This window comes from Heterocephalus glaber, unplaced genomic scaffold (genome assembly GCF_053883595.1).
Source record: "Heterocephalus glaber isolate CG9 unplaced genomic scaffold, H.glaber_assembly_v1.0 deba00000621, whole genome shotgun sequence".
Taxonomy (NCBI): Eukaryota; Metazoa; Chordata; class Mammalia; order Rodentia; family Bathyergidae; genus Heterocephalus; species Heterocephalus glaber.
The window spans coordinates 35,428,832-35,452,477 of record NW_028258153.1 but is presented as its reverse complement, the minus strand read 5'-3'; the positions used below and the strand labels follow the sequence as shown (position 1 = coordinate 35,452,477).

General features: G+C 41.7%; 1 protein-coding gene across 16 annotated transcripts in view; it reads left to right on the top strand.

Annotated features, from left to right (window-relative positions):
* The window catches only part of Auh (AU RNA binding methylglutaconyl-CoA hydratase), a 192,567-nt gene that overhangs the window by 122,944 nt on the left and 45,977 nt on the right, over window positions 1-23,646 (top strand). For 9 of the 16 annotated variants that reach the window (XR_002391025.2, XR_002391024.2, XR_002391022.2 and 6 more), the window contains one exon: window positions 17,654-17,870. The exons of the other annotated variants lie outside the window; for them this stretch is intronic. Coding sequence is in view for 4 of the 9 variants with exons in the window: in XM_087206369.1 (XP_087062495.1) it covers window positions 17,654-17,870 (217 nt within the window). In the remaining 5 variants the exon portion in view is untranslated. The remainder of the gene's footprint in view (window positions 1-17,653; window positions 17,871-23,646) is intronic. 16 annotated transcript variants of the gene reach the window in all.

Sequence of the window (23,646 nt, the reverse complement as noted above, 5' to 3'; positions counted from 1 at the left end):
CAGAGGGTGCCTTTCTCCTTGGAGTTAGGTTTTGAGGGTGTGGTCTGTGAAGGCTTGGAGAACACCATGTCCCTGTGCCCTAGTGTTTAAAGCCACAGTTGATCACTGGATGCTGTGTGTCCTTTATAAAGCTGTGGTTGAACTAAAATATTTCTTATACTGAATTTTTATGTAGCTTTATTAAAAAAATAAGTACTTCCTATTTTGCAGTTTTAAAGTGACACTATTAGGATTAGAAATGTAAGGTGACTGACATCACAATTTTGAAATTTATTCATACAAAATAAAATATATTTTTATCATTGAAAGCATTTGTTTTCTGTTGAAATTACAATATTACTGATAGCCTCATGTACTGAAAAGAAATTAAAGATCTTTCTGAGTATAAACTGAGGAGCTGGAAAATGTGAGCATTTGTATTTAGATCTATCACTACATAGTTTGTTTTGAGTCAGTGTCACACTATCACCTCTTTCCACCTTGGACCTTCTAGACAGCACTTCTGAAACTTAATCCATCTTTTATGAGGGAGTTTGTGAAGAATAGTTTCTCCGATATTTAGAGAATGTTATTTATCTGAATTATGTATCACCTCAGAGGGATGAATCCTGATAGTGTGATGGTCATACCAGCAGCCTGTTTTTATTCTTGTCTCTTTAAATATATGCTTAGATGCTGTTTTATCCATCATATCCTTGAACATATCCCATCACAATTGTATGTATAGATTTTCATTAGAAGAAGATGCTGAAAAGGTTGTAGCTGATAAAGTAAAATCAAAACTAGTAGCTTTGGGTTTTAAGAAATATGTCTGTGAAATGTGTTTTCTGTGTGTGTTCCTTGCACATTGGCAGTGTTTGCAAATGCATTAGATTTTGTGCTCTCCCCTCATAGCAGTGCTTTGTGTTAGGAGTTTCCTTTATCCTAGACTGTGTCCCCTTTATAGAAATGGCTCACAGAATAGGATGAGGAGGCACACTGGATAGTGAGAATCCCTAATTTTACCCAAAGGATAAATAAAGTGCCCTTTGCTTTCAAGTATAAAATCAAGCAGATCTCTGCGTGAATAAGCTCTGGTGGTAAACACCAACTTGAATTTAGAGTGATGTGGTTTGCTGTGGCTTCTGGACCTTGCAAGGGGTTTAACACCATGGACTTTTGGTCTGGTCTTCATTGAGAGGTCCTCTGGGCATCTGGAGTTGATGTTTGGAGACCAGAGAGGTTCATACTGAAGCTGGGCATTTGGGGGATGCTGTGTGAGTACTGGAGTAGGCCTTCTGGTCAGGAATGCAGTGTGTTGGGGTGGAGGGGCTGGGACCAGCAAATTTGCACTTTTGTCTTTCTTCTGAGAACTCATGTGGAAAAAATAATAGTAGCCCACATGGTTAGGCAAAGAAAATAGGAAAAGCGAACTGCTTTCATCGCCTTCCTGCGGTGCCTGTCCATGGACCCAGGGCACTAGAGAATCACAACCACATGCCCTCAGGTGCTGGACCTGGGCGCCCTTAAGTCTCTACCTCAAAGGCAGATGTCATAGCAGAACACTTCCCCTTCACTCATAATCACCTTCGCGAGAGTGGTGTGTGCTCCCTGTGGGGATTCATATCTGCTTTCCACTGTGGAGAGCTTTGGGGCCCAGAGGAATCAGAAAGTGCAGGTAACTGAAACCTAAATGGGAAAGGCTCAAGTTAATCTGCTTCTCCATTATAGGCATTCCGCAAGTCGAGGACCCCATGGGAAGGGAGCAGGTGAACAGTCAGTGAAACAGAGGACTCAGGAGCATGGGTTTAAGCCAAACCAGTTTCATGGCAGGTTACTTCGTTGTGTAAACTTATCTTTGTAAAGTAAAAGTGGTGATAATGTCTATATTAAAATGTTTTAAGGTTTATTATATTTGCTGTCTTTAAAAAAGTTCTCTCATTTGTAAACCACCATGTGATGGTGGTTATCCCTGGAGCTTTGTATTTGTGGCTGGGCACCTTTCCATTGCATACAACGCCAATTCTGAGTGTGAGTGGTACGTCATTGGGTTAGGCTGACACTTCCTTTTCTGCTGTCTGGACTGAAAATCAAAAGATCTGGATTATGATACTGGAAATCTAGTTTTGTTAGATCACACACACATGTACACACATACATGCATTGTACAAGTAGTCTGCCACATGTTCATAATTAATCTAAAATCTCATTTTTTAGTTTTATGTAAAGTTTGCAATCAAGTCTGTGTAAAATGTGTTTGAATTAAACTCTGTGTACCTTTTACATTACCTCTGATTGAGATGTTAGCAAGGGTGAGGGAGCACTGCCTGCTGGGAAGGAGCGGGTGTGCACAGTGGGATCCCCAAGTCTCTAGAGGTGGTTTTTAGGTTCTTTATGTCCTGAACAAAGAATTAGTCAAGACAAGGGCAAATGGTAGGAAGGTTTTACATTTATTAAAGGTAGGAAAAGAAATAGGTTCTGTACAATGAGTTTGGACCAAGTAAAAGTAGGAAAAATCTGCTCTACAGAGGATGAGAGCAGGGCTACCCCAGAGGAACACAGCAGTGAGAGCTCAGTGGACACTATCCTTTATTTCCCACCTCTGAGGTAGCATCAAGTCTCACCCATTTGGAAACCTGCTCAAGTTCTTGTGAGAAGTCCATGTACAGGGCTTTGGGAACTCTTCTGCGCATGTGTCCTGGGATAATATAATTAACAGGGCACTCCTACTTTTCCAGCTAGTCTTAGCCACCCACTACCTCCTGCCTAACTGGTGCTAAAGTAAGAGGTAGAGAAAGAAAGAGTATTTGAAATAATAATGTCCAAAATTTTTCTAAAATTGATGAAAACTAAAAGTTTAATTTCTTAAGTTCTCTATTGTACATACTGTATGCACTAATATAAAGAGATTTTAAAACACTAATTTGTATCATTTTTGTAAATTGTAAAAGACAATTGCAGATCAGCCACTAAAATGTTAAAGGAAATAGCCAATAAGCAAGAAGCAAAGACAGAATGGAATATTAAACATGCTCTTTCCAAAGACAGAAAATAGAAACAAGTAATAAAAGTCAGATGATAAAAATGGGGAAAATATCTACCAAGATGGTTAGTGTAAGGCAAACCGTATTGGTATTTTACTAAATACTGCTTTCCTATATAGTACAGCTAAAAGGAGGAGATCATCAGACTAAGCAGAAAGACTCAGTCATATGCTGTTCATAAGAGATGTTTTAATGATACACAATATAGGTTAAAACTAAAAGGATGGAAAAAGATAGGCCACACAAGTAATAGATTTGTGTTAACAGAAAAAAGAAAAAAATGTGTAATGATCTGCATATTACAGAAAAAGCATTTGATAGAATTCAGTACTGATGCATGATTGAAAGAAACAGACTTCATAAATGAGAAACAGAAGGAAACATTTTCAACTTAATGAAGGCCTTTTACAGGATATGTGCGGCTAAACATGTTTAGTGATGAAAAACCAAACACTTTCCTACTGAAAATGGAAACTCAACAAGAATGTCCATTCTCATTTTCTATTCAGCACTGTACTATAGGTACTTTCTAGCAATGCACGAAGGTGAGAAAAAAGAACTAAGGTGTACAAATTGAAGAGATTTGATCTTTCCATTCACAGATGTCATATCTCGTTCAGAGAAAATCTCAAGAGTCTCCCAGAGACACTATTTGGTCTAATAAATGATTTGAGCAGAGTCAGAATAGAAAATGAATTGTATTTCTGTGTACTAGCAATGAAGCAAATATTCCAAAATGAAATTTTAAAAATCACTGTCATTTATATTAGCATTAAAACCATGAAGTATTTAAGGACAAAATGTAACAAAATGTGGCAGCTCTGTGTACTGGAAATGGCCCACATGTGGCTGAGAGAAATAAAGACTATAAATAATTGGAGAGACATAGCATGTTCATGAAGCAGAAGATGCAGTATTTTGAAGATATCATTTCCCTCCAAATTGTTACATAGATTCAGTGAATTTTTAGTTAAACTCTCAGCAGCCTTTTTGTGTAAATAACAGGTGGTTTGAATTTTTATGGAAATGCAGTCAACAAAGTTGACTCTTTTAGACTCTCTAACTTCAGGAGTTAGTATAAAGGCACAGAAATCAAGACAGCAGGTCCTGGTATAGAAACAGATGCACAAAGCACTGGGGAAGTGAGAAATTCCACAAATGCGCTACACATCTATGATCAGGCATCCATGGGGCAGAGGGATGGGAAATACTTACTCTTGACCCCTTCCCTTTGAGGGAGCACTGTCCTCCCTTAGGGCCCCCTTCTAAGTCCCAAATCCTGTGTATGGGAGTTGGGCAGAGCCCAGATCACCAGGCCCCTGTGCCGTCACTATTCTCCGGGTGGTGGGTGATATGTGTCCTGTCTCCTGCTGGCTGCTCTGGCTTGTGGTGCCTCTCTCTGAGCTGGGAGCCCTGGCCACAGTTCTCCTGCACCCCCCACCCCTACCCCTCTGTGGTGTCTATAGCAGAACCATGGCTCTCCCTACAAGCACATCTTTCTTCTTTTTAGTAATAGTACAGCTAAGTTCTCCCTAGATTAGATCAAGCTAGCTCAGTATAACTCTTTTTCTTACTTGGTAGTTCCTTTAGAAATGGCTCACCAATTAAACTTATTCGAGGTCCTTGCCTCAAAGAATTGGATGAGGCAAGCCAGAAACAGTGCCAAAAGTTTATTTGAAAAAGACGAAAGATTTATACGATCTGAAGAGAAACCAGAGTATCCAGAAGTTTATTTGCAAAGTACAGGGTGAAGGGATACTGGCTCTTCAGAGCAAACTTTGGCTGGACAAAAGAAAGGATAAAAGCAAAAGTAAAAGTACACAGTGGTCTAGAGGACACAGAGTGGGCTTCTGTGAGGAGTCATGGTAGCAGGCTCCTTGTGGCATCTGTGTCCTTAAATGTCCACATCTCATGAGAGCCTGCGAGAAGTTCCACATGTGGGGTCCTGGAAATTATTTGGCACTGTTTTGGGATCTTGTAATTGACAAGTCCAGCTTATTTCCCCAGCCAGCTTTGCCACGCCTTTCCACCTGTACCTTTTTTAGCCTTCCTTTGGCTTAGAGCTGGGCCTGTGACAAGTTAGTCCCCATATAGCTGCCTATATTGTGGACGTGGGGAGACATTTCCCGCAGGTGAGGGCAACCCTTGAATTGGGTCTGGAAGAACTGAGAGAGAGAACCCAGGGTTGCCATTATGTGTGGGTTTTTCATAAAGAGAGAAATGAGCTTCAGCTGTTAGTTTCATCAGCCGTTTCGGTATCTTAACTCTGCTGTTCTCATCTAATAAGTTATCTCCTTGTGTAGGGGAACTTGCAAGACTGCTATGTCCTAGACTTGGTAAGAGTGGAGGGCAGGCTGCCCCCAGGATTCCTCTCCCACCTTCTTCCTCTGGTTTTCTTTACTAGGATGAGGAGACAGACGGACTAAGCAGTTAGTCTGCCACCCAAGAATGAGGTCACCTGTGCCTGGCAGTATCCTCATGCTCCGGCCTCTGCCCTTGGAGCCCCGCCCTCGGGCTGCACAGGTTAGAAGAGGAGCTTGGAGGGGAGGAAAAAGCCATGGCTTCTCAGGACTCCAGAGATTTCTCTCTTGCCTCCTCCCTGCATTCACCTCAGACCTGAAGGAAGTGGCAGGGTGATAATGGTGGGGACAGCAAAGCTAGCACAAACTCTACTTCCCCAGCCTGGCCAGAGAAGCCGGCCTCAGTTGTCCTACCTGTCTTTAGTATCTGGGACACTTGAGGTTCTTTGTCTTAGTTGGATCACTCGTGAAGTTGGAGCAGTGGTGCTGCCCCTCTTGCCATCTCACCGTAGGAGGAGGGACTTCAGAATCATCTTGGTCATGGTTTTATTAACATGTTATTGAAGGATAAATTGCATAAAGTGTTATTTTCTGTCACTAAATATATGAAACCATAAGCTTGATTGCTGCAGCCTGGGTAGATGTATATTTGCTTTGCAGTTTAAGCCTCACTAACTGATTTAATAGGCTAGCCAAAAGTAATTTCAAATACTTCCATATATTACAAATGATCAATCTTTGTTGTTTCTAAAATGAAATTGAAGCAAAATGTTTAAATGGCATTATTTAAATTTGATTATATTTGATTCCTGTAAAATGGAAGATAAAATGCCAGAACTTACAGTTTATTCTTTAATTATCTGTTTTTAAAATAGAGCTGTATAACTTATAGTGCCTCAATTCATGAGCAATTAACTTCGCTTTGGAAGTGAAAAAAATGTCATTTTCCTTGGTTTTAAATAGTAAAGGTCATTTCTAAATGATGACTTTACTATGTACCAAGTTAATATTTGACAGTTTAAAATGGAAATTTTATTTTAGATTCTTAAGTTGTAAGGGACATTGTGAGTTGCTTTTATATTTAAAAAGTGTAGATGTACATGCATAGGCATATTTAATCATTAAAAATTGCTGGTCAAGACAGTCATGGAAACATTCTATTTTTCTCAGATCTATTTTAGACATATGCTTCTGTTACTATATTTATCCTTACCTTAATCAACCCTTGCTGTGAGGCTTGGTTTTTTTAGCACAAGCAGCTGTGCAATGCTTTTTCTTAAAAAAAAAAAAAAAAAAAAAAAGAAAAGAAAAAAGAAAAAAAAAGAAAGACATTCTTTGTATTTTATAGTGCTGCCATCACTGAGGTTACACATTTGGGCAGCAAATTAAAAGCTAGTAAACAGCAGAACTGGATGAAATCTGCACTTGACGTCATTATATTTCCTGATAACTATCACACAAAAAATCACTTTTGCAGGATAGTTTAAATTGAAAGTGTGAAAAATTTTTAAAAACCCAAAAGATAAAGTCAGGAGTAAAAATAGATTATCCCTTCTAGGTTGTTTTGAACATGAAACTGTTTTTCCTACGCTAAGCTTACAATTATGTTTATTATTCTAAGGATTCATACCACTCCAGCATTTGGTCTACTCTGATGCTGAGGAATGTAAACATATCAGTGTTTAATTTTCATGATTTTTTAAGATTATCATATCTAAAATTCCACATCTATTGCCCAAATGGAAACTTGTGGAATACCTATATAAACCCTGCTTCAAACCTAGATTGAAGCCTCCTTTCAACTTTTGGGTTACAGTTTGAAACATTTTGCATTCCATTTTGTAAACACAAGATTCAGTTGATCTTTGAGTCTGCCGTGTGGCAGGTCCAGGGATTAATTCTGCTATCTTCCAGTTCTTCATGCCTAAAAGGTAAATTACTCCCATGGCAAAGACATGGAAACTTGGCCTTAGAACCTTTCCAAGATAACATAGGTAATTAAGGGATGTTGTCCTAGACGTACTGATTGCCCCATTCTGCTGCTAGTGTTTTGTTAGTTTAGAGGAATGCTGTGAACTAGGGAAGTCATCTTCACAGAATAACCATGGTACATTCCTGACACTTAGATGGTTGCCATTGTGGACAGTTCTTGATGGTTCAGATTTCTGAAAGATATTGGTCAGTTTGCTGTTTTAGGTAACCTTGCCTATCCTGTGCACTACCCAGTCTCTGCCAGTTGATATTCCTGCCATTTTCAGGAGGGCCCTTCCTGTCCAGATGCCCTGTCCTCAGAAAGACATTACCTGGCTCCCTCCCATAGCCCTCTGCTTATGTCTCTCTTACCTGATACCTAATACTTTAGCCCCACATCAGGAAATTCAGGGAATCAGCACAGGATTGTATACACCATCCAGAGATAGCCTTCTTTAAACATGCAGCCTCTCCTGTCTGATTTCTGGAATAAGCCTGCATGCTTAAGATGATCCACATTTACTTTGTTAGCATTCTTTCTGTTCATTTGTTTATGGATGAATCTTTAGTATGCCAGAAAGGACATTAGTTTTATTTCCATTTTAATTAGTTGGAAATGTAATTGTTTACTTTCATTACTTTGCTTGCTTACTTGACTTCTTACATTAATTTCTTTCACCGTATTGATATTGTCTCCACGAATCATGGTGTATTTCATTACATTACAATATTATTTGTATGCAGGGGAATTATTTGTCTTAACACTTTGAGATACGCAAAGACTATCCATTGCCTGGTGCCATGTTTAGATAATCTTAATGGACTAATCTGAAGGCTTTGGTCCTCCTTAGCTCTCCAGGAGCAGAATTGGGATCACAGAAGGGCCACATATCTATGAAAGCCAGCTCCTTGTTGGACTGGCAGTGATGAGATTCACTGTAAAAGGGGAGGTGCTTATTCTGGGCCAGGAAGCCCACTGTGATGAGCACACAGTGCAGCCTGAGGCCCATGAAATAATGTTTAAGTTTTCTCCTCTCAAGGTTTTGAGTGTACCCTTTCCTTTTATGCTTTCATAGAGGTTATGAGGAATGTTTTTAATTTAATATAATGAAGATATTTACAAGTGTAGTTTTTAGGATACAAATCAAAATTTACTGATAAGCATGAAGTAGAGTTCTAGTTGTTTGCTCACTTCAAGCCTGATTCTTTGTGTCCTGTGAAACATGGGACAGTGGCTGCCAAATTGAGTAAGAAGTCCTTTATCATATGTAGTTCAAGGTTGCAAAGACTATTAGGTACTAACTTGCTTTTCATTCTGTATTTCCAAAGGATTATTGTAGAATCTTGGTAAACCTAATCATTCTAAGCAATGAAAGGACCTCATTTAAGGAATTGTTGTTAAACAAATGTTGCACAAGAGGCCACTTGGACACAGGCTTTATGTGAGAAGATTGAATTTATTTACAAGCAGACTAAAATCTTGAATGATATCAGCAGCTAGCTAGGAGACTAAGTTTTGAGAAATGGGCTATAAAGTGGAGTGGAATGTTAAAACAAGAATGAGGGTCCAAGGACAGTCAGCGCAGGTGTGCATGTAATACTGGACTCTTTGGTGCCAAGAAGATTGTATATCTTGTTCCAAATTTTCTTTCTGGCCATCTATTCTGTTTGTCAAACGTGTCTTTTGCTGAGAATGGCATGTTTGCTGAGGAGATCTCATTCAGGCCAGGCATGTCAGTTGTGTAATGAATGCTTTCTAAAGAGTGATGGGCCCTGGTGTACTTTCTAAAATTAAAAATGATGTATTTGATTTAAAGGAAAAGATTTAAAAAAGAAAGCACTAGTACTAGCAATATAGAAGCAAAAAAGTTTGCCCATTCTTGTAACAAATATTTATATGTTATGTGGTTATAGTCCAGTGGTAGAAACATGAAATTCAAGATCATTTTGACATCTCCACATTAGAATTTTAGTATGAATGACTTTGTTTCCTTGCTGTGGAGTTTCATGGTACTTTCATTCTACTTTAGCCAAAATGCGTGTTATATCCACATCCAGTGACATCTGCTCATCCTTTATAGTTGGTACTTTGGTTACTCTCCTTTGTTTCCAGTGTCTGGCCTCCTTGTTCATCCAAGCCCTGTGGAGTTAGGACTCTGAACATAGCTTTGTGAGCACTGTCATTGGTGGACAGACAGAAGTGTGGTGGCAGCTGTGTGTGAACACTCAGCCTGCTGTGCTTGCCACTGGGCCTGGGCCCTGTCTAAGCAGTGGTCATGGCTCCCCCTCCAGACTTGCTGTGGGAGTTCCATGAGCTTGTAAGTTCTTTAGACCAGGCCTGGTATATGATAAGCCCAAGGTACTGGGCCACACCTGCTGTTTTAGGCTTCTTTCCTCGGCATCCTTATTTCCTTGTAGCTGTTCCTTGGTCATATGTAAAAGTTTTCAAAAATGACTTCTCCTTTTTTCTCAAATAAATAAAATAGAAAATATTGACTGGGAGGGTAGATTAGTAGATTCCTCAACAACTTTTATATCTCAACAAGACATAAAAGAACTAATGATAGGATATTGAGAAAATATCTAACACCTTACTACATGAAGTCCTTCCTCAGTACCTGCTAGGGATTGGTTTACACCCCCTCTCACTTGATGGACACCAAACCCGGGGATGTTCACGTCCTTTATATAGCCTGGCACATTTGCAAATAACCTGTCTATATCCTCCCTTACACTTTAAATCATCTGTAGGTACTTACAATGCTTAAGACAATGCAAATGCTGTGCAAATAATGGCTATAATGTATTAGAGAATAAAGATGAAGAAAGTATACATGTTCAACAGAGATGTAGTATTTTTGATCCACGGATGTGGCACATGTGGATACAGAGAACCAGCTTATATAATCACAGAAATTACAGGGGCAACATCAATTAGTCTTTGCTTGATCAGTGTAAGAACTTATCCAGAGTTGCTAAATGGAAAGTGAGTTTCCTTTTTCTATTTTTTTTTTTTTTTGGTACTGGGGATCGAACTTGGGTCCTTGCGCTTGTGAAGTAGGCGCCAGAACCTCTGAGGTAAATCCCCAGCCCCAGAGTTGCTGAATGGAATGCTCAAGGGCTGTATGAGTATCAGGAATGAAAGCATGTTCAAGAATCACGGGAGTAAACGGAAATTTTCCTCAGTCCTGGCATGCACTCCACATTTGGCTCCCTTTTCCTTTTTTCTTTTACAGGCTCTTTGGGAGCTTATATCAGTGGAAACCACAGCTTCTGGCCTTTATAATGAATACTTGATCAGCCATGATTGACTTGTATTTACCATTCTGCAGTGGCTCCTCTCAGAAACGAAGCTCCTTTGTAAGTAGTACAGACCCCACCTGAGTCTCTCCTGTGAGTGTCCATCCTTGGGAAACACAGCACAGCATAAGTGTTATGCCAGAGGCCTCTGTATTGTGGAAGGGCCTGTGGAAGGGCCTGTGCAGCACTTCTTCACTGGAGGAGGATTGGTTTCCAAGTAGGAGAGAAGAGACTGTTGCTGCACACAGCCCCTGCTACTGCTATAGAGCTCTACTGCTGCGCCTAGGGACAGGCCAGGAGGGGCTTGGGTAACCTCATGAGACATTCCAATGGCCAGAGGATTCTGTATTCCTCACTTAACCAGAGTAACCCACTAGCCTCAGGGCTGGACTTGCAGGATGAGCCCTCTCTGTTTCACACAGCAGAGGTCTCCATGGCTCATGGCTGTTCACTGTCCTGAGGGAAGTTGCTAGTCTGTCCACAAGTGATTACTTCTCTTTATCTGGCCTCTGCTTGCCTTTGAATGAGGTGGAGGGGTGTAAGGAGTTCTCTAGAATGAAGAATCATATCACTTGTCTGTGTGCAAGGAAACAGCACTTGGGCACTGGGTCAGCACAGGTGGCCATTGTGTCCAGCAGAGACCTGCCTTGGGAGTGATCACCCATCTACTGTCATATGAAGAAGGACATCAGTGATTCAGTCAGGATTGGACACTTGAAACTTTCTTCTATTCAATGAGTTTTAAACATAGATGCCATTTTTCAGAGAGAAAAAAGCATAATATATCCTCAACATTTTTAAAAATTAGTTGCTTCGACACAATAAGAGGGAAATTCAGATTACTGAGTTGTCACAGATATGTAGCAATGACAGAAATACTGTGCAGTGATTGAGAATCAAGCACTAGGAAAACATAACCTCGTAAGCTGGGCATCTGGTGGCTCCCAGGGGACACAGTGCAGGTGGAAATGGTGAGGAGCAGGTTCTCCTGGCATAACTAATCCTCATACAGCACTTGCCAGGACCAAGACTTGCAGACATGAGATATGGGGATGAATAGTGTGCTTGTTCAGTTTTACAGTGGTCTGTAGGGCTCTTTGTAGAATGGTTCGATATGATTGCTATTAAGATAATTTTTCAGGGCAGTGAGAAAAACTGCCATGTCATAGCAAGCTAGGATGGGGGTGTCCTGAGTGGGCATGGCAGGTGTGTGTCTAGGGGGACCCTGTGGCCACACAGCTGGGAGTTGCAGCTCTATGCCTGGTAGCTTCTCTCCCCTTCTGCATTTGGCTTGGAGGCATTTTTTATTTGATTTCTTGAACCTCAAACCATCTCTCTTATCATATGTAGAAATTAACAAAAATGGATCAAAGACCTGAAAATAAAAACTTCTATAATAAAGCTTAGAGGAAAACGTCTTTATAATTTTGAGTTAGAAACATAACTACATAATGTTTTTTATACAAGATATTAAAAGCATGATCCAAATGAGAAGCAACATGGAAATAACAGCCAGTGCTCTGTATCTGAGTGCTAAAATTGATTCTGTTCTGAACAAATGCTGGCTTTTTTTGGTCATTATTATAGAAGCATCATATAATATATATATATATATATATATATAAAACATATATATATAACATATATATCATATAACAACTTTACCTAGCATTCACATTAGAAGTAATCTTGAGATGATTATAAGTATACAGGAAGATGTGCATAGATTTTATGTAGCTACCATGTCAATTTGCAGTGTGGACTTGAGCATCTACAGTACCAAAATCCCTGGGTTCTGCAACCAGTCCCTCAAAGATACTGGCTGTATTAGACTTCCATCTAAATTAAGAATGTCTGTTGTCAAAAGCCAACAACTATGAAGAGAATGGAGAGCTAGGCCCCAGACTGGGAGAAAATGTGTGCAAGTCATATATGTGATGAAGGACCTGTGTCTACAGTATGTAAAAAACTCTAAAAACTCAATAGTAAAAAGGCTAAAAACCTAGTGGAAAAATAGTCAAGAGATTAAAGCAGCTTCCCTAAGGATGATCTGGGGATGACATATAAGCATATACAAAGATACCCAACACCATTAGTCATTAGGAGACTACAGATTATAGGCACAGCAAACCACTACTAAATATCCATTAGAATGGCTAACATTTCAAAGGCTGTACTAACTGTTGCCATGATGTAGGGCATCTGTATTTTTATCCATTGCACATAGAATATAAAATGGTACAAACAGTTTAGGAAACAGCTTGGCATTTCCTTACAAAGGTAAACAAATACCTGTCATATAAGCCATATAGTAAGCAATTGGTAGATATGATAGCAGTTTGTATAATTCTAACACATTTATTTTTACATTATAGCTGTCTTCCTCCTTTTTTTCCCTTCTCCTTTGTATAGACCTTATAAAACATTCAACCTGTTTACTGGTAGACATTTGACTTCTTTTCCTTCTTTTGTCATTAAAATAATGTCACAGTGGAAAATATCTTACACATGCCATTTGACATTTTCACTCATTTGTCTGTACAGATTTCTAGAGTACAGTAGCGGAGTCTAGATTCTCTGAGGTATACCTCCCCCTACACCCATCCCCAGCGTGGGAACACGCTGCTTCCCATTAGCCTCTACCTCCAGATATTGGGATAGTTGCTACTCTGCAGATGAGCAGGGACATTTGCGTCTATATAATTTGCACTTCTCTTTATTAGCAAAGTTGGTAGTTCTTATGTTTAGGGGGCAGACAGATTTTTAATTACCCATGTATAGTATCTGCCCTTAGTCAGCTAGTCTCAATTTTTAGTAAGTTATACATTAAGACTTAGTTCTGTATCTGTAATTCTTTCCAGTTGTAAATATTTTTCTTTCTCATTGCCATTTTTTGTTTTAGCTTTGCTTAGGGTTTTTCTTTTGTTTTACAGGAGTTTTTTTTTTAATGTATAAGTATGTTACTCTCTTTGATTACCTATGGCCAAGTCATTAGACAGGTTCTACCAGAGGGTTTGGACCTTCTGGGCCCACCCTGCAGGTGGTTAGGCAGCTTGACTGGTACAGGAAGGGCCCTGGGACAGCCAGATGACTTGCCTTGGCCCATATGCCCTCTGCCTGCAGACTGGTGCAGGCATGTGCTTGCACGGGGCTAGAGGCCACTGCCCTGCAATTGGAGACCCTCAAGTACTGGTGACACCTGTTCTCTGTATCCTGAGCCTAACTCTGTCTTCATTCGCATGTGTGGGTCGGGGGATGTTGCTGGTGCTATTAGCTAGCTGCACTCCTGGTGATACTTTCAAACCCAAGGATGCTGTATCGCTGAACTACTTTTTATATATTTTGAAATAGAATCTTGCTAAGTTGTCCAGGTGGGACTTGAACTTGTGATCCTTCTGCCTCAGCCTCTCAGGTGCTGGGATTACCTGTGCCATCATATCCAGCACTTCATTCTTTTTTAAATGACAACTTTGTTTGAGTTTGAGTAATGCCTTTTTCTTTGCAGCTTTCCTTTCTTCCCTCTTCCTTTCTTTTAAACTTTCAGCACAGATAATTACATGTTTTTACTTCATTGATATTGTTTCTTCCGCCTTTTTCCTTCCTTCCTCTTTCTTATAATCCAGTACTTTACAGAACTAATAAGATACCAAATGTGTTTCTGAGTTTCAGTGCTTCTCAAGAGTGTAGTTTACATTTATTCCCGAACTCAAATGGAGGAAAGTACTAAGAGCAGTTCAGAGCTGAGCACTGCTCGTTGAAACTCTGTGTCCTGACTAAAGCTATGTAGCTGCCCTGGAAAACCCTCCCGGGCTGGCAGTGGTGGGGTGGCCGCTTGTGGCCCGTGGGCTCTAGCACAGGCCAGCATAGGGCCCGCCCACGTCCCAGACAGTGCAGCGCGGCAGCTGCTGGCTCTCGTTCATAGAGACAAACCTTACCAGAAAAAACTTCTACACTCTTCTTGGCTTTATACAGAATTGCTTATTTTTATCATTCTCTGTTTTGAGGGAATATATTTCAGAATTACTGGAGAAATATGCTAAAATTAAAAAACAAATAACTATTCTCTGTTTAGTATTTTCCTTCCTCCAAACAGATCCCTTTTCAGCCTCGATTCTCATGTGTCTTGTTATCATGATGGATCTATTACAACGTCAACATAGACACAGAGATTTCACTTTTATGAAATCAACTTCCTCAGATGGGAATGTGTGACAGTACTGCTAGGCGGCCTAGGAAGCAGAAATCCTTCTTGAAAGACTAATTTGTACCATTGCACTTCTGCTCGTCAGGTTTCTTATAGAACATTACAGACCGGTGTTACCCTTGAGTCTTCGCTGTGGAAAGGAGGGAAGCAGGAGGAGAGTCATGGAGAAAGGGCCCTGAGTAGACGCAGCCGGCATTGCAAAGTGCAGAACGTGGGATGGTGACACAAGCAGAGTCGTCTTGAACAGCAGAAGGGATTCATCTTTCCTCTGAGCCCAGTGGCCTAGAGATGAAGAAGGGCACAGCGAGATCCATCCGAGGAAGTGGGAAGGCATACGTGTTTGCGACAGTGGGGGACAGGAAGATCCTGCATTGTGTGGAAGCAACAGGAGAGGCAGGGGCTTGTGTGCAGACCAGGAGGCCTGTGGTGGCCCGGGGGCAATCTGCATGAGCGTGAGGGTGAGCTGCCTGCCAGGCTGCTCTGGAACTCGGGGTGGTGCCTCTGATGGATTGGGTGGGTTTTTTTGTGGTATGTTGTGCTGCCTGAGTATAGAATCAGAAAAGGCACAGGTGTGATCAGTGCACGGTTTAGAGTTCGCCAGTGATGTGCACTGGAGATGAAGGAAATAGTGAGTCAAGGATAAGAAAATAAAGGCCCTGGTAAAGCCTCGGTCAGAAGAGGCTGGTAGAAGGGAGTACATGTGAGACTAGGCTGAAGGCTTGTCAGGAGATGAGACAGCTGCAGTGTCAAAAAAACTCAGCCCAGCAGAGCTGACGGGAGGGGTTGGCACCTTCGTGTGTGAGAACTCCAGGACGTGGAGCTGGACAGCTCAGGGCCAAGGGTAGCAGCCACGCAGCCAGGCTCTGACCAGCTTGTGCATTCATCCTCCCTTTCAGATGCTTTCCCTCCCTGGACTGCCTGCCTCCTGCTTCTGAGACTTGAGGGTGCTGCCCTTCAGGAACAGAGCAGCAGTTTCCCTTGGGAAGTAGCTGTTTGTCTTCCATGTCTGTTTTTTTCCTATTTATTTAGTTAGCTTCTGACTTCTTCCTGTGCATATACTACCAGGGAGGGGGCGGGGGAGGCTGAAGATTGAACCCAGGAAGTACTGAGATACACCTGCAGCCCTCCCCCCTTAATTTACTTTGAGCCAGGGTTTTGCTAAGTGCCCACTCTGGCCTCGAATTTGCTATCCTCCTGCTCCAGCCTCTCAAGAAGCTGGGATTCCAGGCATACATGCCTCACGCCTGGCCGCCTTTAGCATGATTTCTGTCTTAGCAGTGTATATTGTCTGTGCTCTAATTCGTCAGTTCTGTAATGGTGGTTGTTCTAGTCCTAGCTCTTGATTTCACTTTCCATTTCAGTCTCCTGGCTTGCCATCTCTTCTGTGAGCTGCATGTTTTGGTCTCGCATCTTCTCTAAGTAGTCTCATATCACACACACTTATGGGAGACCCTTCAGTGACGGCACTGGCTTTCTTTAATACAGGACTGTGACTTTAGTAGGTATGGCCTTTGCCTTCCTCAGTGGGTGGCTTGTTTGGCTTGCCTTGTGGAATGGGGAAAATGGCATGTCATTGTATAGTTTTCATACCATTATATTCTCTCCCTGCTGTGTGTTTTCTGTCCTGAGTCTCGACCAGGACTATTGCTGCATCACAGAATGGGTGGGCTTTGGGCCAAGGGCTCAGTATTGCTTGTTTTTTTGTTTTTCCCAGTTTTCCAAGAGAAAGGGAGCAAAGGAGGCAAGGCTTGCAGTGTGGAGCACAGGTAGTCCATGATGCAGCTCCACAAGGATCCTCCATGCCTGTGTCCGAGGAGACAGACTCCCTTTGCTAGACGCCAGCCCCAACAGGTGGCCCGGTGTTCATAGGCCCTGCGTCCATCCCTCCCCACTTCCCATACTGTTCACACCATTGCTAGCTTTAGCCAGGAAGTATGGGTGTGATTGGTGAGCACACAAGTGTGTTTGGGGGTGCGACAGCACTCCAGGGTACACTGTGTAGTGTCGTGCAGGGTAAGCAAGCAGGAGTCAGGGCGGCTGGCCATGCTCGACAATCTCTGACTGTGGCCTCTGCTTTCTGTGTAAAGAGTTAGATGGTCATTGTGGCGCAGGCGGAAGGAGGCAGTGATAGGCTGCCTGAGGGTCATATGGCCCTAGGTTCACTTCTGTCAGCATGGTCAGCTCCAGGGATGGTCTTTCATAGGCTCCTCACTCAGGCACTTTTCCTCCTCATTTACCTCAGTTCCACTGAGCTTGTTTCATCTGTCTTTCTTTTTACTAAACTTTTGCCTAATATTTGGGGTGATTCATGATTTAGGTGACTGTGTTATTTTCCATCTTCTTTCACCAGCTTTGGTCTTAGCAGATAAAAACCAATATGGCCATCTCCCCGTTCTGATAGGAAGAAGGGCATTTTTTCTCAAAAAGTATTTTGATTTTTAAATGTCTCCTTGGGCTCCTTCTCACCCATTTTTGGTGCTGACATTGCTACTTCTCAAGATTCTGGCTATCGCCATCTTTGCCCACAAGGCTGCTGGGGAATTGGGCCCTGCATTCCAGTCTGCCTGGGGGACCTGGCCCTGCTCTAGACTGATTCTGCTGTGCTGTTAGCCACTTCTGCAGTTGCCATGCTTTCTTCCCCCTACTTTCCCCCACTGGTTTTTCAGCTAGTGTTTTTAAAACATTTAAAGAGAGTCTGGAAAGTGACTAGAAAGATCTCTAGTGTACGTCTTAAATTTCTAATAACATATAGTGTCATTGTTTCAAGAGTTCACATTTGAAATGCTGACAATTTGACAGAATTTTAATCTCTGCGTCTCAAACAACTGTTTGAAGTAACACTGTGTTTTATGTAGTGATGGCAACAGACCTCGGCTGCTCTTGCTGGAGCACAGCAGTGCTTGTCATGTCCAGAGAGCCTCCCTTCGCATTTCCTCCTGGAGCAGGGAAGGGACAGATGTCACCTCCACAGAGCCATGGCAGTGAGCAAGGGGAAGTGACCGGCCTGGCTGACCTCTTCCATACTCACCTGCTCCACAGGGAGTATAAGAAGTTGGTTGTGACACCTGAATGGTAAGAAAAAGGTGTCAACATTTAGATGGGTTAATTTCAAATATAATTTATGTCTAACTGTGCCTTAAAATAGTTTGCAATATCAAAGTCTAAAAACTACATTAAAATGTTTATTAAACTTGCAGTTCAAGTTTCTATTTATGAGCAAACTTAATAACCAGGAGGCCTACAGGTAGCCATTGTTGTCCGGTGGTGGGAGTTACTGGCCACTGAACCCAGGGGTGCTCTCCCACCGAGCTATGTTCTCAGCCTCCCAGAGTCTTGCAGAGTTGCCCAGGTGGAACTTGAACTTGTGATCTTCCCGCCTCAGCCTTCCACAGTACTGACATTGCAGGTGTGTGCAACCAGTGCCTGGCTGTGAAAGTTTTGACCAGTGTGCTTTTAGCTGATATTCTCTTAATACAGCCATCCTCCCCTGATTGAAGAGACATCTATTTCAAGACCCCCCCCCCCCCGTGAATGCCTGAAACGACAGGTAGTACTCACCCTTAATCTTTTCTCCTCTACATACATACCAGTCTAAAGTGTAATGTATAAATCCAGAGTAAGAGGTTAACAGCAAGAACAATAAACCCGCACGATTGTAGAGCTCACTGTGGAGGAGTCACATGGAATGGTCTTTCTCTGACTGTTGGCACAGGCAGGCAGGGAACTCCGCAGGGGTCGTTGTACAAAGAGGCCCTTCATGTCCTGGGCCGGACGGCGTGGGGTCACAGGGGATTCCAGCAGGCTGCGCAGAGCAGCGGTCTGAGCCCAAACAGTCGCTTCTGGAGTTTTCCGTTAGTATTTTCAGACTGTGCTTGACCCTGAGTAACTGAAGCTTTGGGAAGTGAAGAGAAAGATAAGGGAGGACCATTGTGTGGTCTGGTGACCGTTCCACCAGCACAGGGCGGGTGATTCTGGGAGCTAGCCGACAGCACCTGGCTAGGTTAGGTGGATGCATTCCTTTCATATGTCTTGGATGATTTTTTGTGCCAGTTGAGGTGAGGGTTTTGGTTGTCTGATGGTATGTTTTGTTTTTCTTACTGATTGGAATGGGAGGAAAAGTCATTTGTCCTCTGTGGCTTGAGATATGACTTAGAGTTTTGAAAAACTGACTTGATGTTGGATATATTTTACAAAAATAACTTGTTTCCAGTAAGTTAGAGTTGCTTCATTTTGCTTGGCTGTGCTCTGAGAATGGCTCATCCCACTTTCATAATGTGAAACAGTTGATGACGAGTTTCCTAAATAACAAAGTTTTCTTCCAGCAGCATGAAGAAGATGGTTGGTGATTTTTCCAGGGAGGAGTAATTCTCACTAGTTTACCTTTACAGTGGTAGTCACTGTAAGATACGATGTTTGTTTCAGTTTGCTCATCTGTCTAGAGTATTTTTTAAGTGGGCACTCCACACGGGCTGGTCATGAGCAGTAGACCTCAGGAAATGGCTGCTGGGGAGCACAGCACATGTGCAATCGCCTTTGCCTCATGATTCATTCCACATCTTCCATGTTTCTGACCTTTTCCAGTGGTGCCAACCCTTAACACCATGGGACAGGTGGAGTGACCCCTCAGCAGAGCGGGGAGGGGAAGAGAAAGTGGACTTGCAGGAATCTTGGACGGAGGGCACCCTTCTCTGACAGGCCTTGTGTGGTCTTTCGTTTTCCTCCAGTTTGCTTGCTCACTGGGAGCTGACTGCCTTGTGAACCCTTTGCCATTGTCACTGTCTCAGATACCAGGTGAGATGAGTAGTGACTCTTTTTTTTTTTTTTTTTTTTTTGGTACCAGGGATCGAACTCAGGACCTTGTGCTTGTGTGGCAGGCGGCAGAACCACTGAGCTAAATCCCCGGCCCTGGGTAGTGGTTCTTTTTTCCTTCTGTTCTCCTTATCCTGTTCTGCTATAGGCTGATTAATTCTCACTGAGCACAGCTGTGCCCCGCAGAGGAGAACTGGGTAGGAGCTGTGCAGCTCTGGCCCTTGACAGTAGAGGTAGCTCGCCATTAGGAAAGGCAGCGAGTTGCACAACTTGCAGACTTGGCCACCACCAAGTGATTCATGTGCATGGGAGAGTTGGTTCCTTTGTCTCTCTAGCCCCTGGTTTTCTGATTTGTCAAATGAAGATAATAGTCAAAGTCAGGGTTCTTGCAATCATTGTAAGAAATATCATATTAAATTACATAGTATATCATTGGTTCTCAATAAATGGTAGCTGTTTGTCTGTTCATAATGTTGCTGCTATGCTGATATCTTCAGATTTTCATCATGTGACCAAGTCTTAAAATATTTTTACATATTATTTCTTTTATCACTGATATTTCACTATTTGTATAACATCTGATAAGCTGTGAGAAGTACTTATGTAGATGTTTTGTGTATATAGCAGAGAAAGCATCCAGACACTAAAAAATTTTCACTTGTGTCTTAAGCCCTTTATCAGGACTCTCATTCAATGCAAAATACAAGGTCCAACTCTTATTAAATACTGTTTTCTTTTTTATTGCAAAATTACAACACACTTTAGAAAGTAAATTAAAAAAATTGATGTGTCCCTTTCTTTGTCATTGTAGTTGGCAGATACTATGTTTTTTCCATGTGATTAGCTTTCCAAAAGAAATGTTTAGTATTATTCTCTCCCTACTCTCCTTTGTTATTTCCTAACATAGATAACATGTTCTGTTCACCTCCTTTTTTTGTTTGTTTGGTTTTGGAGGTACTGGAAATTGAAACCAGAACTTTCACACTGATGATCCCCCCAGCCCTTTTTTACTTTTTTTTTGGTACCGGGGATTGAATTCGGGACCTTGCGCTTGCGAGGCAGGCCCTGGAAGCACTAAGCTAAATCCCCGGCTCTTTTTTACTTATTATTCTGAGACAGAGTCTCACTAAGTGGTCCAGGCTGGGTTCAAATTTGTGATCCTCCTGCCTCAGCTTTCCAAAATGCTAGAATTACAGATATGCATTACTATGTCTGGCTCTTCTTTGATTGTGAGAGAATGGAAATTGTGGGCTTTTGAGAAATACTTCCTGAGTGTTCTCTAGGAAAAACACTGCTGTTCAATAAAGAAATATAGTAGAACAGATGCCCTTCACAGTGTGTTGCTTAATCAGTCTTTGTCCTGGTGGGAGAAAGACATTAAGAAAGTGACCACACAACCCCCTACCCAGTGTTCTGCCCCAGCAGTGGGAGATAGATATGCTGAGTCAAATGATGGATGTTACTCTCAGATAGGTTTCTCTTGTTCCTTGACTGTGCCATGTTGGGAGGCAGCCCTGTGACCTGGGTTACTGGTACAGGACCACCAAGGTCTACCTGCAATGGGAGGGAGCCCAGAAGTAGAGGGCTGCAGCCCCCTAAGAGACTTGGAGCCAGAAGAGCCAGCCAAGCTCTTCATGGACTCCTGGCCTATAGAATCCATGAAAGAATAAATGATTTTTGTTTAAAATCAGTGGGTTTTGAAGTAATTTGCAATGCATTATTAATGACTAATACAGTATTTATCATTTAGTCATTAAAGATGATGAAACTATTGCTCATAAGGAACTTTGTAAAGACTGCACAGTTTATGCTTTGCCATTTGCACTGTCCAGTTGGGTTAGGAAATAACATTGCATAATTTGTTTTCAACATTCAAGAAATTTAGGCTGTGAAAAAGTACCAAGTGGTATAATATAATTCAAAGGGGAGACATCTGTAGATATTGACGTGTAAAGTTTGAAAACTTATTAGTCAGGTGATTTATCTAGTACAGTAAATAGGAAATGTATTTCCAGCAAATTGGAATATATTGTCCAAATAATTTAATCAATAGTTTTCTTTAAGGCTGGTTTATGTATTTATATTCATTTATCACTATGATTTATAAGTACATAATACCTATTATATACACACCACAAAATGTATTGATCTCAAAATGAAGCACCCAGCCTAGTCATAATTTTTTAATATAGATACTGATTTTAAATCAATCACATTTATTATATTGTTATCTATAATATTGTCTGTAAGTAACTAGGAATTAAAATGGAACAAAGCACATATATAAAAGGGGCATCGTTATAGAGACACTTTTTTTGGTAGAACTAGGATTGAAGCTATGGGCTTTGCCCTGAGCTATGTCCCCATTTGTCCCTAGCCCTTTAAACATTTTTATTTAGAGCCTGGCTCAGTTGCCTGGGTTGGACTTAAACTTGCCATCCTCCTTCCTCAGTCTCCCAGAGCACTGGAATTGTAGTGAGCACCACCACATTTGGCTTCATGGGACAGGTATGACACTGTGTTTATGGTGGGGAAGAGATTTCTGATGAGCTGTCTGATGCATATATGCTGCCACAAAGGATTGGATTCCATCCCTTATTCCTCTTAGTTTTGTTTCTCTGGGCTATTGCCATGTTTAATTTCAAGCAAATTTGGGATAGGTTTATTTTGAAAGCTTTTAGAAAGATCTTGGTTTAGATCAGCTTGAGGATTCCAGTATTCTTGCATGTACAGCAGCTTTATTATAAAATCATGATTTGGCTTCTGGATGTCTCCCCTCTCCTCAAGGTCATTTTTATGTGACAAGATGTTGCCGACACTGTAATATACCCCTATGTTCCTAGGGCTATGCTGGTTCTTTAAATACACCCCTCTCTTACTAGACACCTGCTTTTTCCCCTCTTTGTATTAAGCAGCATCTTTCTGTCCAGACAGTAACACTGCAGGGATGCCGTACAGGGCTTCCACCTAAGCAGGAGCATTGACAAAGGCACTGGCATGCTGAAACAAACTTAGGTCCTGTCAAAGCTTTGGTTTTGCAAGAGAAATCAGCTTTGCAGCCAACAGGGAAGTCAGGGGAACCTTGAGGAACAAGCAGAGCCTCCGTCACTGACAGGAGATCCAGTACCATAGCCACTAGCCACATGTGGCTATTTTATGTAAATTCATTAAAATGTCCTAAATGAACACTTGAGTCACACAGGTCACATTTCAAGTGCTTCATACCCGTATGTGGCTGGTAGCTCCCATGTTAAGCAATATAAACCCTGATCATTTCCACCATCACAAGAAATTCTCTAGAAGCCTCCACTTGAATTTACAAACCAAGCCATGCCTTCCACTGTTCCATTCAAGGTTCAAGTTGCAAGAGAGAGTTGATTGGTCTGGCTTAAATCCTTTGTCCATTCCCCAGCTATGCAGAATGAGAGAGAGGGTTGGGCAGGAAAACACCTAAGTCCCCAGCCCCTGACTGTACACACTGCAGAGGGGTAGGCAGTGCTGGTGCTAAATGTGGTGGCCATGAACAGATGAACAGATGCACACCATGTTTGAAAGTAAGATTTTATGTTCATCTCACTGGTAGACTGCTTGCCTTATATACATGAGGCCCTGAGATCAGTGACCAGCATGGATGCATGCACATGTGCAGGAAGTAGTAGTTAATAAAGATGTAACAATGGCATATAAATATTTTTCTAACAGTGTATGGATGGTAGTAGAAAAGGCTTTTGATAATAAACACAAAACTGAAAAGCTACACCACAAAGGTTTTAATTTGTTCACAAACTGCTTGATTTGTTCTAAAAAAAAATAATGTTGAATCCAACTATCTTGTCCAGGGGGATGAGCTCCACTGCTCACATGTGCTGTAGGTGGGCAGCTCAGGGATTTGTAAACTTCATTATCAGTAAAGGATTAAACATACAAAGTTTAAGGAAAGGAAGATACTTTCTTGGACACTTTACTGGAACGGGGGAACTAGGAGAGATAGCTACCCTGCTAAATCAGAGTAGGGAGCTCTGGAAAGATGGGCCCTTTG